The following is an 18,212-nucleotide window of genomic DNA, read 5'->3' on the forward strand; positions in this document are numbered from 1 at the left end:
TCTGCTATTGAACTTGGGCTAACATCCAGAAGCCGGGGAACAGCTATGCACAAATTCAGTAATTGGAGTCATTAGCGTTGACTCAGAAATCATTTTTTTCTATGTCTCTCTCTTGGAGATGCTTTTAAGACCCTTTAAATTGGTTAATGGAGAGTTTAGATATGAGGATGGAGCCTCGGCTTTCAGCTTCCCCTGCCCGTCTCCCTGGCTTTCCCCAACATACTCAAGGGCAAGAGTAATGAGATAATCTCCAGTATCTCTTTTATTAAACTCCCATCCATTTCTGGCACAAACCTTTCACAAACGAAGATCTCAAAATTTACACTCTCTGGTACCAAGACTCCTGGGGCTCAATGTCCCTCCTTTTGGCAGGACGATAATAAGGCTTTCACATAAAACTGCAGTGAAAACTGTGCAAAAGAGCCCTGGGCCAGGGGTCAAGAGGCAGGATCCTAGTCCTGGCCTGATGACTCACAAACCCACGGAACCAGGGCATCGCTCTGCTTCCTCGGGCCTGAGTGTGCACCAAGGTCCTTTCTCAGTGAAATGTCCCACCTCAGCCCTGGTAGGTAGGAGGGCAGACACCGCTGCCTTTGGTCTACAGTTGAGGAAATAACACAGCGAGTCAGGCCACTGCTTCGAGGGGATGTGGCCAGAACCTGGGTCTTTATACACTTCCCTCTTCTTGACTGTGCTGGCCAGGTACTTAAGGTTCTTTGGGGAGGCAGGTGGATAGCTGGCCTCTTCTTTGGGATTCAAGTTGTGGTATCTCTCTGAGAACTCGCAGGCTCCATCTTTAGGGCTGAGTGAAGTGTGAAGGTCTGAAAAAAGTCGAACAGTTATATCAGGCCTTTGGACACTAAGCTCCTTCCTTCCAAATCAAAGGTGAAATGGAGACAATCATGGATCTAGTGGAGATGAACAAAAGCAACATGATTCAGCATTTCCTGAGCTGCAGGTGTTCGTGGGACCACCCCATGACTTTTGCCACCTCTTTGGATCTGGGCTCCTTTTATGCAATGTCACAAGGTTTTTCTTGAACTTGATTCACTGTTTTTTAATATCTGTGAAACTATAATATGCTAATCACATTTTATAATATATATTAACAATACAAATACTAAAATAAAAAAATATTAGTTTGCATGCTACCTAAAATCCTCTTGTGAACCACCCGAGGCACACACATCAGATGCTGGCAAAAAATGATGTAGTCTGAGCCTGAGGAAACTGAGCCCAGGAGAGGGGGAAGGGAAGCGATTTCTCAAAGACAAAGGCCAAGGCAAAGACCAGGGTCTCTGGCCCCTTCAGTATAAAGTTTTCCCCAGGTCAGTGAAGGAGTCTTATGCACAGACCAGAAATGACTGTGAATACATCCACAGCTCATTTGTGGGTCTATGAGAAATGATCAGAGTCATCTATTAGCCATGTACTTGAAATGGCTTAAAAACCTGAGCTCCCATGGAATTTCCACCCCAGAAAGGGATACTGACACCCTATTTTTGTTGCCATCTCACCTCCTTCCTGCCCGCCCCTCCCTCTAGCACCAGTGAGAGGTCCTGGTGACTGCATCTTATCTCACCTTAGCCAAAACCCAGTCTGACGAGACTCCTTTCCAAGGGGTAGGGGTGTGGGGGGATGGCCCTGCTGGGGGCTCCAGGGCTGGCTTGGAGATGCCCGCTTCTACAGAGGAGGCCAAGGTTCCCTGTGCTTGAGGCGTGTGGCAGGCAAGAGGCTCCTGCCAGTAGGCTCCTGTTCAGGTTGCAGAGAGAAGGGCTGGAAAACGACTTCAGTCCTCTCACTGCTAGGTCGCTGGGCCCTGGGGCTGTGAGGAGAGGGGAGAGCAACTCTTACCTTGTGTTCTTGGACTTCTACTTTGGAGCAAGGGTTTCTTAAAGGACTTTGCTGCCCTGGCATTGTTCACCAGATCAGTCAGAGTGAGTCAGGGGTGAGCAGGGCTCCCAGAGCCCTAGACTGTAAGTCAGGGCCTGGAGACAGCCTCAGCATAGTGTCCCTCCTGACAAGTCACCTGAGAGGCCACCATGTATTCAACACTTACTATGCGCCAGGCTATGCTAAGCCCTTGGCTGTCGTCTCATTTAATCCTTAATGAGTTTCCAGAGATTGATTCTAAGATGGCAGAGCAGAAGGACGTGCCCACATCTCCTCCTGTGAGAGTACCAATAACTAGCTGTTGAACGATCATCAACAGGAGGACGCTGGAACCCACCAAGAAGAGACATCCCACGTCCACAGACAAAGGAGAAGCCGCAATGAAATGGTAGGAGGGGACGCAATCACAATAAAATTAAATCCCATACCTGCCAAGTGGGTGGCCCTCAAACTAGAAAATAACTGTATCACAGAAGTTCTCCCACTGTTGTGAAGGTTCTGAGCCCCACGTCAGGCTTCCCAGCCCAGGGAACTGGCAAAGGGACTGGGAATCCCCAGGAAATCTAACTTTGAAGGCTGGCGGGATTTGATTACAGGACTTCCACAGTACTGGGGGAAACAGAGACTCCACTCTTAAAGGGCACAAACAACCTAATGAGTTTTCAGAGGTGAAGAAACAGAGGTGCAAGAACATGCAATCCAAGTTCAGTGACAGAGCAGGTTTGATCTGTCAGACTCAAAAAGCTGGGCTCATACCCACCACTGGAGCAGGAAGTAACAGAGAGACAGAAGGCTACCGTCACCTGCTTCTCTGTCGCAGAGTACTAAGCTCAGGGAGGGACCTGATGGCTGTGATTCTCGTCTGTACCTGCTGTTTCCGTGGAGAAGAGGGCCCGCAGCCTCTCCTGGGCAGGCGTGTTCCCCAGAGCTGCTGACTGCTGGTAACATCTCATGGCCTCTCCCAGACTCCTCTGTACCCCAAGGCCCTTCTCATAGCAAATTCCCAAGTGGTATCTGCTCTGTGAGTCCTAAAGGAAGAAATGGACAGACACACAAATGCACACACACGAAGGACTGAGAACTGAAACGCTGGGGCAGCAGGAAGGCGCAGCAGTCAGCAGGCTGGCGCTTCACGCCCGCAGGGTCAGGCCCAGTCCCGACTACCTCGCTGGACCAAGGGATCTCAACTCTGAAGAGCCAGAGGTCCAGAACAGAGGAAACAGGGTTCCCTCCACCCAGTGCGATTCCGGCCAGAGCAGTGTGGAAACTTGCTGAGGATGGTACTGAAAGTGTGCAGAAGCGGAGTCTGCGAGAGGCACCAAGTCCTGCTACGGGAGCACAAGGAGTCAGGCCCCTAGGTTTTCCTGAAAGAGCCAGGAGCTGTTTCTTCTGATAGAGGGTAGAGGTTGGGCTTCTGCAAGCCCTGTATGCCTTCCTGATCTCTACCTGGATGGTTACAAAGCCTATGTTACTGAGCACGTGTTCCTCCTCCTTTAAAAGGTTAAAATGCTTTTATCCCTTTGCCTTTGGCTCTGGGTCCTCTCTCTCTCGCTGAGAACTAGCAGTATCAGGTAGGCATTAGGAACCCAGTCTGTACAGCCCAGATGTCTGAGTTCCAGTCTTGGCTTCAGCACTTCCCAGCTGTGTAATCTCAGACATGACAGTCTGTCTCTGTGCCTGTCTCCTCATCTGTAAGGTGGGACTAATAACAGCACCAACCTTATCAACTCTGTGGTCAAGATTAAACGTGTCAGTACATGGAAAGTGCCTAGATTAGTGTTATTGTTATCACACTTGTTATTGTCCATATCGTTAATCTCTCCCTCTCTATAATAAATATTTTCATTATATTCAGTCTCCCAATCATGGTTCCATTTCTCTTCTGTCTTCTAAAGTCAAATTTCTGGAAAGTTTCTGTAACATGTAGACCAGAGTTTATGTAATAAATATGGTAGACTCATGGCTACAGGCCAGGAGAGAACACAGTCAGGTCAAAACACCCATGCTGTTACACACGTACGTGTTATACAACATCCCTCTGTGTACTTTTCCACCTGGCCTGCTGGGTGACTAACACAGGCCAGGGTGTCCCCAGGATTGTCCCTCACATGGTCCCAAGGCCTACCCAGCTCTAGGAAGGCTCTGCAGCTATTTCATGGAAAGGCAGGCATAGAGGCTGGTACTGTTCGGTGACACCGGTCCCCTTTTGACAGCTACTGCAAATACTTTGGGCTTCTCACGTAGCTCAGTGGTAAAGAATTTGTCTACCAATGCAGGAGAGGTGAGTTCAATCCCTGTGTTGGGAAGATACCCTGGAGTAGGAAATGGCAACCCACTCCAGTATTCTTGCCTGGAAAATCCCATGGACAGAGGAGCCTGGCAGGCAAGTCCATGAGGTCACAAAGAGTCAGACATGACTGACCATGCATGCCACCTCCACAGATACTTTGGACAACACAGAGTGAACAGTGTGAAAAAGGAGAAGTATTCTGATGCCCAAGAGTTCACCGAAGCCATCACCACGTTGGCCAGAAAGCAAAGAGGAGCAGCAGCCCTTATGCAGGGAAATTCTAGTACATGGCCACTGCTGGCTTTAATTCAGGGCTCCTGGTCCTTCAAGATACAACTCAAAAAATATATACACTGGTCAGAGACACTTGAGGATACAGCAGACCCACAGATGTCTTCTCAGTGATTCACAGCGACATAAAGCTCTGAAATTTCCTGCATTAAAAATATGTTTAACTCAATATTTCCTGAACCTATCTGAGCATTTTTCCCTTTTATTATTTATGCTAATGCTCTCTGGAACAGACTCTGGGTCATGCTACCTGGATACCAATCCCTACTTCATAGACAACCAGACATCCTCTACCCCCCAATGCCTTCACCCCACGTGTCTGCTGACTTCCCTGGACTAAGTTCCTTGCGATGGTACACCTTTTATGTGTGCGCTTTACAAAGTGCTTTCACACTTATTATCTCAGTTAGATTCTGATCCTCACAACAACCCTGTGAAGCAGTAGGCAGGTCAGGCAGGCATTATTACTCCAATCTCAGAGATGAGGAAAACAAGTGACCAGCTCAGTAGTATGCTAGTAAATGTCTAACAACGAGCTGTCTAAGGGGAAAAGCCCTGCTGTGTAGCATTTGACAATTCTGTGGTGCTAATGCTCCACCCACAGCTGATTTCAAGCTAACGACAATTCTTCTATGCTGGTGTGAGCTGGCACCAGCACACCACTGCGCAAGGGGCACACAATAAGTTAGCGAGAGTTAAGGCTTGAAGCCGGCCCAATGCTCCTATCAACCTTCTTCTAAGCATGGTACCCATTCCCAAATCCCTTCCTTTATCCAATTTGATCCCCATCATGCCTAGATATGGAGACCTCATACCCCATTGTTGGCTGCAAGCCAAAGATATTTCACAGCTCTCTGCTCGTCCACGTAGGGCTCCTTGGTGAAAAGCACCCCGAGGAAAGCTTGGGCCTGTGATCAAGGAGGAAGGAAAAAGGTATCCTGGTTACTGCCTAGTTCCACATGACCCAAGTACCCAGGAAAGACCCTACCAATGGCACTCACCTCTCGTAAGCCTGAGTCTGCAGCCCGCTTCAGCATGGACACTGCCCTCTGCCGCTCATGGTCCCACGAGGAGCCTGGGGCTTGTAGCAGGCACCTTGCATAGCGGTACTGAGCCAGGTTGTGGCCCTGGCTGGCAGCCAATTGGTAATAAAAGGCTGCCTGGGGTGAAGGGAAAAATATCCAATCAACTGAGAACTCTGCAGGCTGCCTTTTTTTGGAATGAAGTTTTAAAAAATTATTTTAATTAAATAATATATAATCACTATATCAATAGATTAGTCAGAAAATACAAATAAGTCAAAAATAGAAATAAAATTCCAAGAAATCCTACCTTCTGAAGATTGTTCTCTGTTAATATTTTAGTGTACAGCCTTCCCCCATATGCTATAATATTAACATATATATACACATTGTATATGTATTCACACACACATATATAAGTGTGTGTGTGTGTGTGTAGGGATAGAGAGAACTACACTATTTTGTAACCTATTTTTTTTCACATAACACTACACCCTGGTGGCTCAGTGATAAAGAATCCACCTGCCAATGCAAGAGATACAGGTTTGATCCCTGGGTGGAGAAGATCCTACATGCTGCAGATCAACTAAGCCTATGCGCCACAACTATGGAGCCTGTACTCTAAAGTCCTGGAGCTGCAGTTACTGAAGCCCATGCACCCGAGAGCCCATGTTCTGCAACAAGAGAAGCCACCATGGTGAGAAGCCTGTGCTCTGCAATAAAGAGCAGCCCCTGGTCTCTGCAACTAGAGACAAGCCCATGCAACAGTGAAGACCCAACACAGCCAAAAATAAATAAATAAAACTTTAAAAAGCTGCTAGTTTAAAAAAAGTAATACACCGTGAATACCTTCCCCTATAAATAAATATAGACATAGGACATCATTTTTAAGGCCAACATAGATGTTACTAACCAATTCTCTATTGAGGGAACTTCAAATTGCTTCCCTTTTTTGGGCCATCATATACAATTCCAAGAAATAACATTCTTATGTACAACATCTTTGCCTACCCTACTTTTTAGAATTAATTAATCCATTCATCAAGGTAACATTCTAGGTCATGAGGATACAGCTGCAAAGAAGAAAGACAAGGTCCCTGGCCTTCCTGTGTTTGGAGTTTAAATTCTGAGAAGCTGGAGACTTATTTATTTTTCCCTCCAGGCTTGGAGAGAGAAGCTAGACTTTCCAAAGCCCTGCCCCTTGCTCATTTCAAGGTCACTATGGGCAATGCAGCACAGGCAATGGGCCTGGGGGCAGGAAGAGGTGCAGTACCTTGCTGGGGTCCCTGGGGGTGCCCCTGCCATGCTCGTGACACAAGCCCACGTTGTACTGTGCTTTGCTGTAGCCGCGGTCTGCTGCTTTCTGGAAGTAAGAAAAGGCTGCCATGTAGTCCCCATTCTTCATGTTCTCTGTCCCTGTAAGAAAGCACAGGGTGTAAACACAGCTTCCTCTGTGAACTTCCCCACATCCTTAGTCAGATACCCAGAGGCTCCTTCCTTTCTTTTTTGTGCTAGACACTTTGCATGTGTGTATTTCCATCCTCTGAGTATTTCACTGGTTTGCCATAGACATCCGTGGGTTCTGCCCTCCTATACTCCATCCTTCTCTTGGGAACAGCATCCTAATTTCCCTTTGGGAACAGCCCTCCCCCTAGTGCTGTCAATCAATGTGCCTCTGCTCTTCCCAACCAATGAGACCCTCTCTCAGGAATCTGAATCTTGATCTGGTTGTAAAAGGAGAGAGACCAGCTCCTGCAGGTTATTCTGATGGCAGCACTCTGCAGACACTGGTGCTCAGTCACTGCCCTCTGGAGCTCTGGAGCCTCTCTGATTCCTGTCCTTTCTGATTCCTTGGCTGGAATCTATAGATCCCAATAGATTCCTTTTGTGCTGAGGTTAGCCAAAGTGGGTTTAGGCTACTTGTCACCAACGTAAGGTAACTGATACAGCTGATACTGTTAATCCTGCTTTATGAGAAAACTGTGAGAGATAATATAAGAGAGACCACCTCCAAAGCCCGTGTTCTTTTGATCATCCGAACAAAAAGGAAAACAGGGAAGAGGCTGGGCACGGCCTACTCTCAACTCTAAGCCTGTTTTTCCTGCCTGGGATGCCTTTTTCTGCCTCCATCATCAGGCCGTCCCAACCTGTTTCTGCTCTAGAATCTTCAGACCACACTCAGGCTTTAAACACTCTTCTGGCACTTACTTCATATATAAGCCTTTTTCTAGGAACTAAACTGTTTCGAGAGTACAGGCCCTGTCTCCTCAATTAAACTGTAAAATCCCGGAGGCAGAAGCAGAGAAAGAATGTAGAAGAAATAACTCTGCATAGGGTGAAAGCTCTATACAAATGCAAAATATGATTATGGCTTACGGTCCCTTTGTGCTCTGCCACAGTGCTGAACACTTGCTGAATAAATGAATATGTATATGAAGGAAGGAATGGGCAAGAAAATTCTCAGAAGACTGTCTGCCCATCAAAAATCACAAAAAGCTAATGAGGTGGAAGCTGGGTTCCATTCGGCTAGCAGTGAATGAGTCACCTCCCGGCTGCCTGAAAACTCACTGTCAAGGGTTCACAGAGCCCTCTGTCCTTGAGGAGGAGACTCCAGAGGGTGAAGGATCCCACCCTGTCTCCATTCCCCACATGGCTCCTCTGCCTCTAACCTAGACCAAGTCACTATCACATCAGCTCCAAGCTAGTTTCCTGTTTCCCTTCTGGCATTCCTATGATCCACATCTGTCTACACAGCAGGCAGAGATTTTTTTCTTTTTTTTTTTTTAATTTGGCTGTACTTACATCATGCAGGATCTAGTTCCCTGACCATAGATCGAAGGAAGGCCCCCTGCATTGGGAGCGCAGTCCTTACCTCACTAGACCACCAGGGAAGTCCCACAGGCAGGAGAGATCTTTGAAAAAGTAGATCAGATCACATCACTGCCCCCGCTTCCTGCTGCAGTACAAAAGCCCTCCAGTAGCTTCCTGTCTCACCCACTGTGGCTCAGAGGTCTGATCTGATCTGGCCCTTGCCTGTTTCTCTAATTTCATCTCTTTCTACTCTCCTGGTGATCCCTGAGCTCCAGCCACATTCACCTTTTTTTCCCTTTAAACAAACAAAACTCAATCCTGCCTCAGGACCTTTGCAATTGCTATTCCCTCAGCTTGAAAGCTTTCTCCAAAGGGAAACAAGACTGGCTTATTTTTGTCAGCCAGGTCAAGGATCTTTCCATCTGTGATTCAGTCAGGTCAAGGCCTTCCAAATCAGAGCTGCTCCTTGCCCAAGTCACTAATGCATCCCCCTGTGTAATTTTCTCCATAAGATTTATCATCAAATGAAATTCTCTCTTTTGTTTATCAATTTATTGTTTTTCTCGCCCTCAGCTCACACAGCTCTATGAGAGTAAGGACTTTGTCTTGTGAATCACCGTGTCTCCAACAACTAAAACAGGGCTTAGCAAAGGTGACTGCTTAATACATCTGTACTGAATGAATCCCAGCCTTTCACCCACAGGCCAATTAGACTCCAAGAGATGCTGCCAGGCATCTGGGTCTCCACATGAGAAGGCCTGAAACAAGCCAGGTCACTGTGGTGAATAGGACAAATGTTGAGAGGTATCTGGGTCTCCAGATGTGGGTAAGTAAGGGCACTTGAGGGCCTGCACCAAACCTCAGGAGACTGTCTTTGCCTAAGCGTGGCAGAAAATTCAAGGTATCATTCCAAGATTTTTCTCCTTCTTACACAGTAACAGAATTTCCAGGTAAGCACATGGTCATTCAGCTAATGACTACATTTCCCAGGCTCCTCTGAGACTAGATATAACTTCAAGTCTTCATTCTGGACAATAATCTGTGCAACTTCTAGGTTGGGAAGGAGTGGTTCTTCAGCTTTCTCTCCTTTCCCCTTCCAGCGGGCTAGTATTTGCGTATGAGGCAAATTGGACCTTTACCCTGTTTTAAGAATGGCAGAACTATTGGACTGAGAATAGGTCCCTGACACCACTGAGCCATTATGCCAGCTTTGATCGACATACCTTGGAGAAAATAAATTCTCATATTTATTTATGTTATTATTAGGCCATTCGCTGCCCTGACCTTATTTGACCTACCCCATATCTTTCCCATTTTCCCATCTGCCTTCCTTGAGGCAGGGTCCACCCAGTTACCTAGGAAGTTGAAAGCGATGGAAACACTGAGCTGGAAGAGCTGCTGAATGGAAGTCACGGCCTCCTCGAGGGAAAGACTTTTTGATTTCTCTTGTTCCTGGGGAAGAAACATAGAGTCATCATGGGACAATTCCCTGGGAGTGCTGCCTGTCTAGGGAAATGTTATGGGGATCCAGGTGGCCACATCTGGACAATACCTGCTTTTCGTCAGTGGGCTGAGGTTGGTCCAGCTTTGCCTTGGACTTGAAGCTACTGCTGTCATGCAGGAAGCTGATATCACTGGGATCTGCGAGGGAAAGGGCAAAGGAGGAAGGTGTTATTTCTTTTTTCTTCCACTCTCCCAGTGCCCCCAGCCTTCCAGCCAGCACCACTGCCAAGAACCAAAATAATACCAAATTGCCCCAGAAAGCATGAGGACTCACAAGAATGACAATTCCCTTAGCTGGCATATGCAGCAACAAAAGTCCATCTGCCCAATTCCCCACTCCTACTCCACCCCGCCACAGCTTTCTGGTTTTAGTAGCTGGGGCCATACCTTCCTCAGAGGGATCCTGATGCCTAGCTGCTCTCAAGGAGCTGGGTGAAGAGACGCTTTTGGGCTGAGTGGAGGGTTCTTCCTGGCCCAGCCTACGTTCCCCAAGGCCAGTGTGCTGGGGAGCTGGGCTATCAGGGCTGGGCAGAATGTGTCTCCGCAGTGCTAGAAAGAGCCCGTGAAAACAGTCACATTAGAAGAGGATCAGTTCAGGGCTTCCCTGGCCATCCAGTGGTTAAGACTCTGTGCTTCCAATGCAGGGGGCGTGGGGTTCGATCCCTGGTCGGGGAACTAAGATCCCACACGTGATACAGCCAAATAAATAAAATTAAAAAAAAAAGAGAGAGAAGGGGATCGGTTCACCCTACTGGGACTGATTGAGCTCTCCCTGAGATTTTAAGGACCAAAGGAAGAATCTGGAAACTCCTGAGATATGTCCATCACATGCCTCCTCCTCCATTTCCTTGGCCGGCTTCCCTCCACTGCGGTGGAAAGGGGCCCACATTTCTGCTGATACCCACATCCCTCAAACATAAATCTCTCCTTGGCTTGAATTCTTTCAGCCACAGGGAGGCATCTACTTTATTCACTCTTCTAGTCCGGCACTTAGCACTTGGTTTGATGGTAATATTGATAATGATTGTAGTCATAATAATAAATGCAAGAACTTAAAGGGATACTTACTGAGTGCTTACTATATGCCAGGCACTGTTCCAAGTCCTCCACATGTATTGACTCATTTAGTCCTTCCAAGAAACCTATGGGGTGTGTTTTATTATTTCCTCATTTTACAGGTGAAGAAACTGAGGCACAGGAAAGTTAAGTGACTCATCCAGGGATTTCCCTGGTGGTCCAGTGATTAAGAATCCACCTTCCAATGCAGGGAACACACATTTGATCCCTGCTCTGGGAACTAAGAACCCACATGCTCTAGGGCACTGAGTACTGCAACTAATACCAAACACAGCAAAAAATAAGTAAGTTTTTTTTTTTTTTTTTTTTAAGTAATTTGTCCAGGGACACAAAACTAGTTTCAGCAGTTCTGGGCTGGAATCCTGACAGTGTGACTCTAGACCTGTAACCATTACATTGCACTACACTGCACTGCCTCTGTACCACGGCACATGATAGCCATTCAATAAGGTGGCTCAGTTAGTAAAGAATCCACCAGCAACGCAGGGGTACTGCTTGCAATGCAGGAGATCAGAGTTCGATCCCTGAGTTGGGAAGATCCCCTGGAGAAGGTAATGGCAACCCATTCCAGTACTTTTGTCTGGAAAATCCCATGGACAGACAAGCCTGGTGGGCTATAGTCCATGGGGTCACAAAAGTTGGACACAACTTAGCGACTAAGCCACCACAACAAAGATTCACTTTTTAATGAATGACTAAGCTGGTGGCTCAGAGGTTAAAGTGCCTGCCTCCAATGAGGGAGACCCGGGTTCGATCCCTGGGTCGGGAAGATCCCCTGGAGAAGGAAACGGTAACCCACTCCAGTATTCTTGCCTGGAGAATCCCATGGATGGAGAAGCCTGGTAGGCTATAGTCCATGGGGTCGCAAAGAGTCGGACACGACTGAGCGGCGGAACGGAATGGAACCAGAGAATAACCTAATTGGCTGAGAACTGGGCAAGGAGCCACACCTAGAATCTAAAATCTCCTGGACCCCTGCATGGCTCCCTCCTCGGAAGGTGAGGGGAGGACATGGGAGGACCCTGGAGGCAGGTGTGGCCCACACTCTGGGTGGATAGAACTTCCTCCCATTCCCCTTCCTCTGACTGCAGACAGGAACAGCAAGAAGCCTCTGATGGCTCTTTTCCTGAGGTGTGCCCAGAGATGCTTCCTGGCCCAGAGAAACTCCCAGCCCAGCCCTCCTGTCCCTGGGACTGAGAACTCACAGGAACAAGGGTGCCCCAAGGGAGATGAGAGGAAGCGGTCCAGCGGACTGCACCAAGAGCAGTGCTCCACTTGCCAAGGTCCTGCTGGCAGGGACGTCTGGAAATGGATCTGCCTCGCCAACTGCAGGGCCAACACGGCCAGAGTGCCCTGGGGAAGACAGCATATAATGGCCACAGCTCTCCATCGATCAACTCCTACAGTCCAATGTCACTCCCTCGAGAAGCCTTTCCTGATTTCTGGCTGTGACCACTTGCCCACTACACACTCTCATAAGCACCCAAACTTCCCCTGTGGATCACACTGGTACGCAGATCACACTGGTACTTAAACAGTCATCTCTGCAATTATCCATCAAGGTCTGTCTCTCCTGTTAGTCTCTAAGCACTACAAGCGCAGGAACCATTTCTGTTTTGCTCACCTGTGTATTCCTAGTAGACCATAGGTATAGTCTAATAGATATAGACTTATCTATCTATATAATCTAGTAGATACAGGCACCTAATAGATATAGCAATAAGTAAATATTGAATAGATGCATGAGTGAGTGACTGAATAAACAAGGTCAGGCTTTTTCACATGGACAGTAGTGACAGAGCTCAGGGGTGATGTCAGGACCTCTGAGATCCAGACCCAGTTTCTAGAAGGACTCACTACAGGATCACCCTAGGGTTCATATTATTGACAAAATGGGAAAACACTTGCCTCTCCAGGATGTGTTATGCCCATAGGCCACAGCTCCCCAGAGAGAAGTGCCCTTGGTGTAAAGACATTCCAGGCTCAGCTTTGCTGATGACACCAAATTAAAGATTAGACACCTGAGGCTCCGAGAGGTCAAACCTCCTGCCCAAAGTACAGCATGAAAGTGGGAGGGATGAGAAATGATGGACATGAGAATGATGTGAGTGCCAACTTCATTTAAAGTATCCTAAAAACAGAACCTGAGAGGCAAAGATTCTGCCCTGATAGACCTCCTGTCAGCTCATGTTACTAAACCTCTGCTTTTATAGATCAGAGTCAATAAATATTTACTAAGTAACTGTTACAGGCCAGGATGTGTACTGAGTGCTTTTACAAGCTATACTAGATACAGCAACCAAGGTACAGACCACAGTAGCTAACAGCATGAGCTCCAGAGTAAAATCTGGTTCCTCTACTTAATAGCTGTGTGCCCTTAAGAGTGTGACCTAAACTTTCAGAGCCTGAGTTTCCTCATCTATAAAACGAATATTATATTTCCTCTGTAAAGCTTTGTAAGGATTAAATAAGATAATATGCAGAGAATCTATTAATAAATTAAAAGTTAGCTATTTAGTAATATTTAGTTGTAAGCGTCATGAAGGTAAGAATCATATCTACCTTGTTCTCTGCTATGTCCCTAAGGCCTAGCAAAAAATGCCTGGCTCAATGAAGGTGTTCAATAAATGTTTACTGAATGAAAGGAGGATTATATACATGGGGAACAGGATCAGCAATATCTCCCCAAATATGCTCCAACACCATGGCTTACTCAAATTTGGAGTGTGGGCACATTGATGTCCTAGCTGTTGTTTCTAGGCTACACTTCCAAACAGGATCATTCTCATCCACGATGAAGGTCAAGGAAAGGACCGGGGAAGCCTTACCCACGATATGGCATCCCACAATGTGTTCCGGGAGCCACGAGCAGACATCCACTGGAAGGCATCCTTCCATCCATGGGACTTTGGGCCCCTGCTTGTGCCTGGGCCAGGGCAGTGGGGGTTGGACCTAGACGTAACAGAGGCTATCAAGTTCTGGCCTAAGTGAGGGTAGAGGGAGGCCAGGGAGCACATGGGTGACAGAATGGCAGTATCTCACCTGTCAAAACTGGGCACAGGAACCAGCAGGTTGGAGGAGGTAGCCTGAGGCCCATCTGGGCTGGAGGACTTGGGGGTCACCCCACGAAGGCCAGGTCCCAGCAGACGGGGAAGAGCTGTACAGAGCAAGGATCAGTCACTTTGACATGAACGGGATTGAGGCAACGACGCATCCACCAGTCTTCCCTCTGACCCTTGACAGAGCCCCACCCCAGGAACCCAGGAAACACTGGCACTTGCTTCTGCAGAGGTTCTTTAACAAGGATACACTTAAGAATCTTTTGCCTACAACAGATTCCAGCGTGCCACCCCAGAACCAAACAAACCAGGATCATTCAGGGTTGAGCTGTTTTGAAAAACTCCCTGGGTGATTTCTAGTGCCCTTCTGATAACCACTGTTCTAAAACAACCATTCATTCAAACACAAACTCTCGCTCAGTTTGGAGCGCCTGGTCTCTATAAATCTCGCGTCTTTCCATTGGCTCCGCCTACTCTGCTCATCTTTCCTGGACTCCGCGCACCGTCTCCGGCTACTCGACTCCTCCCCTTCCAATAACTCCACCAACTCCCAGGCTCCACGCTCCACCTTCTTCCCACTAACCACGCCCACACCTCAAATTCCAAAGACCCCTTGACACAGACTGTAGCCCCGCCCCTTACGACGCAGCCGCTCCTCCGCTCTAGCAGCGCCCACTGCTGCTTCTGGCTTGGTCCTCCTGGCCGCACCCTCCTCAGTTCCAAGTCTCAGGTGCTGTTTAAGACCCGCGGCTCCGACGTCCCTTACCTCGGCCCAGGAGTCCCGGCAGCCGCCACATGTCGTCGTCAGCACCACAGAGCTCGCGGCCGAAAGAGGGAGGCCAAACCACGGACAGCGGCTAGAGCGGCCGCTGTGGCGCCCTCCGAGCGGCCGAGTCCCCTAGGAAGCCCGCTGCCAGCCAATTAGAAGGGAGCCCAGCCGGAAGCACGGCAATCAGCGAAAGGAAGTGGGGGTGTGGGCGTATTTGGGGGTAGCGGAGAGGTGAACTGCGACAAGGGCACGGGGATGTTGCCCCAGCGTCCTGTGGAAGAGGTGTTGTTTGCTGGCTGCACAAGAACGGGGGGGATCGCACAGAGACACGGGGTGGCAGGCGGCGAAGCCGAACCGCCTCAGAAACAGGGCCGTTGAGACACGGGGCGAGAGCGGCCTCCGCGGTGCTTGACCCCCGTGGAGGCTCGAGGGGGAACAATCTTCCCCAGCCCCCGAGGCTAGAGGAGATGGGAGACACCAGACCCAGTGGGTGGAGGAGAGGAGCCTTAGGGTGCGACGGAGTAAAACAGTAGTCCGAGCTTTCTTTCCGCCTAAGGCCATCAGCTTGAAGTTGCAGACCCAGCTCGACTTGATAGATGAAAAACTGCACGTGGGGTTCCGATTCGGCTCTGGCTCGGCTTTGTCTCACTGTGTAGCCTCCAGCTGAGCCCTTCCTTTGTCACTACCTCAGTCTGCCCCATGATAGGATCAGATGGAGTGATCTCGCCTGGTGCTTCCTGGTTTGACAGGAACAAATTTCTGGTTTGAATTGCTGCTTTCAAAGAGGAGACTGGCCCCCTCCTGGCCACCTGTTAATCAGAGCTCTTATCTTCAGTCTATGCCAGTGTTATCTGTGTATTCTTTTGTTGGGCAAAGAATCAATCCTCTTTCCCCACAGCTGAATCCATGAAATAAAGGATCTCAAATTCAAATGTAAGTTGCTCACACTTTCTCCCTCCTCCTTTCTCCCTGGCAGGTGACTTCTGGGTTGGTGCAAGTCTATGGGGGGCGGCGGTGCGGGGTGGGGGGGACCTACCTTTAGACCCAGGCATGTGTTACGACAAGTGTGTTGATTTCTTTGGCAAATTTTGAGCCATGTGTCAGCCACCACCCTAGAATCTGAGAAGACTGATGAGTAAAAGGCATTTATAGCCTCCAGGAAGACATGGTCTAGTATTTTAAGAGTGGCCTCTGAGGCAACCCACTCCAGTACTCTTCCCTAGAAAATTCCATGGACTGAGGAGCCTGGTAGGCTACAGTCCATGGGGTCCCAAAGAGTTGGACACAACTGAGTGACTTCACTTTCACTTTCTGGAGTTCCACGAATGGTTCCAATCCCAGCCTTCTTACTTCCTGTTTGGTATTCTTGGGCAGTTTGCTGCTGCTGCTAGGTCGCTTCAGTCGTGTCCGACTCTGTGCGACCCCATAGACAGCAGGCCACCAGGCTCCCCGTCCCTGGGATTCTCCAGGCGAGAACACTGGAGTGGGGTTGCCATTTCCTTCTCCAATGCATGAAAGTGAAAGTGAAGTCGCTCAGTCGTGTCCGACTCTTAGCAACCCCATGCATTGCAGCCCACCAGGCTCCTCCATCCATGGGATTTTCCAGGCAAGAGTACTGGAGTGGGGTGCCACTGCCTTCTCCCTTGGGCAGTTTACTTAACCACTTTAAGCCTCGGGTTCTTCATCTATAAAATAGGAAATATAATACCTCATGCAGTTGTTGTGAAGCTTAAATAACACATTTTAAATGTTTAGTTCCGAGCAGATAGTAAAAGCCTAGTAAGCGTAAGTTGGTGTTAATGCAGCAATAGAGGAAGTGAGTAGGCCAAAGGCATAGATATGTTTCGATAAAAGCATGCTGCTGCTGCTGCTGCTGCTATGGGAGAATTCAGAAAAGTAGTTGCATTTGAGCTGGACCTTTAAATACGAGTAAGAATTCACCAGGTGGAGGGAGAAGGGAAAAAGGCTTGCAAGCACAAGAAACTGATAAAGGCCTGCTGCTGCTGCTGCTGCTAAGTCGCTTCAGTCGTGTCCAACTCTGTGCGACCCCATAGACGGCAGCCCACCAGGCTCCCCTGTCCCTGGGATTCTCCAGGCAAGAACACTGGAGTGGGTTGCCATTTCCTTCTCCAGATAAAGGCCTAGAAGTGTTAATATTGGGAAACTTGAGAAATACGCTTGCTTTGGAATTTGGGGCAGCCACCTTTCACATTCCTTGTGTTGCTGCATCAAAGTAAAATAACAAGCATGCTGGTTCGGGTCTCTTCTTCCTCCTAAGAACTTCTGCCTCCTTCCTTTCAGCGAGAGATGCGGGGTGGGGGGGGGGCGGGGAGTTGGTTTCATTCCTTAAGGCTCAGCCACCTCCAGTTCTTTAGTGACAACTCCTCAACTGTTCGAGCCCTTGCTGTTCTCCACTTTTCCCAATTCCTGTAGCACTAAGTTTCTTGCCACACAATTTAGCAGTAATTATATGTTGTCCTGTTATTTAATTATCTCATTTGTGTAAGTCTAGTCTCCCCTCAGGGCAGGGATAGCATTTTCCCATTTTGCGTCCCACATAAGGCTTGACACAAACTGTCAGCCTACAGAAGGTGTTCGAAAGATACCCACTGAGTTGACTAGAGACTTTGTGCTGATGATTATTTCAGACATGACCACAGTCATGGGGTTTATTGATTTGAGCGGAAATGTATTCATTCCGCATACACTGAAGGCCCTTCATGTTTAAAGTGAGTTGAAAAATTTTGAAGATGTCTAGTCCTATTTGTAGAATGGCATTTCGGTGTCCCTTGTCTCTAGAAGCCTGTGAACACTAACAGACCATTTGAGTGAGGGGTACTTGACAGGGGCAGCTATAGTCCTCACTGATAGGCCAGATCACCTGTTTAGTGCTGCCCAGGGGAGTGCTATTGGGGATGACACCTTTGTTCCCTTGCCTTTACCTTGGCCTGAACTTCCAGGCCCAAACGATTAGCCTTTCTCTTCTGCTTCCAAGGTTGCTAGGTGTTGCCTTGCAGCTCTGCAAATCCTTCTACAAAGGTAAGCTATCTCAGTTACATTGGGAACTTACTGCCCAGATGTCCAGTGAATCACCTTGTATTGATATCATTGTATAGTCAACTCAGTGAATGTTCTAGACATTTGTTGTTGCCTTCATTCTGTAGACGTTCTTAATTTGCATTCATTAAATATATGAGAGTGTATTCTGTGTTGGGGAATGTCCTGAGTGTATAACAATTTTTAAAAACTGGATGTGGCCCCTGCCTTCGTGGAGACAGTAGTCTGGCAGGGTAAGCAAACTCATAGACAATTAAAATCCCAAATTGTCCTTTAGTTATATATTGCAGCACGGCAAACTCTCCAAAATTTAGTGGCTTAAAACAATCATGTTATTATCTCTCGCAGTTCTGTGAATTGACTGGGCTCAGCTGGGCAATTTTGCTAGTCTCACTTGGGGTCTGTCATGAGGTGGCAGTCAGATGGCAGCTGGGGCTGGA

The 18,212-nt window shown here is 48.1% G+C and overlaps 1 protein-coding gene across 4 annotated transcripts; it reads right to left on the reverse strand.

Moving 5' to 3' along the window:
- Nucleotides 1-244: 244 nt before the first annotated feature.
- On the reverse strand, nt 245-14,871 carry DELE1 (DAP3 binding cell death enhancer 1). Of its 4 annotated transcripts, none has more exons than XM_055429009.2 (13): nt 14,713-14,871; nt 13,930-14,044; nt 13,716-13,839; nt 12,093-12,240; nt 10,198-10,359; nt 9,860-9,948; nt 9,663-9,759; nt 6,770-6,912; nt 5,476-5,634; nt 5,290-5,382; nt 2,762-2,921; nt 1,583-1,825; nt 685-821 (listed from the first exon to the last, which is right to left on the reverse strand). In XM_055429009.2, exons 1-12 carry the CDS (start codon nt 14,741-14,743, stop codon nt 1,584-1,586), a joined length of 1,563 nt encoding a protein of 520 aa, XP_055284984.2. In that variant the 5' UTR covers nt 14,744-14,871; the 3' UTR covers nt 685-821; nt 1,583. The 4 variants fall into 4 exon arrangements, with proteins under 4 accessions (XP_055284983.2, XP_055284984.2, XP_055284985.2 ...); XM_055429010.2 differs by having other exon boundaries at nt 774-908; XM_055429008.2 differs by lacking the exon at nt 1,583-1,825 and having other exon boundaries at nt 245-821.
- Between the last annotated feature and the right edge of the window lie 3,341 nt (nt 14,872-18,212).

The sequence above is a fragment of the Moschus berezovskii genome, chromosome 8, assembly GCF_049115385.1.
Source record: "Moschus berezovskii isolate FMDL1 chromosome 8, NW_MosBer_1.0, whole genome shotgun sequence".
Lineage (NCBI taxonomy): Eukaryota > Metazoa > Chordata > Mammalia > Artiodactyla > Moschidae > Moschus > Moschus berezovskii.

Bases quoted from the DNA above. Each gene is read 5' to 3' on its own strand.
- DELE1 (XM_055429008.2), bottom strand. From the start codon at position 14,743: ATGTGGCGGCTGCCGGGACTCCTGGGCCGAG. The intron at 9,760-9,859 runs GTATTGTCCAGA...TTTCTTCCCCAG, and splicing joins AGCCCACTGACGAAAAGCAG to GAACAAGAGAAATCAAAAAG. The intron at 2,922-5,289 runs GTATGAGGTCTC...TTCTTCCTTTAG, and splicing joins GGCTTGCAGCCAACAATGGG to GACTCACAGAGCAGATACCA.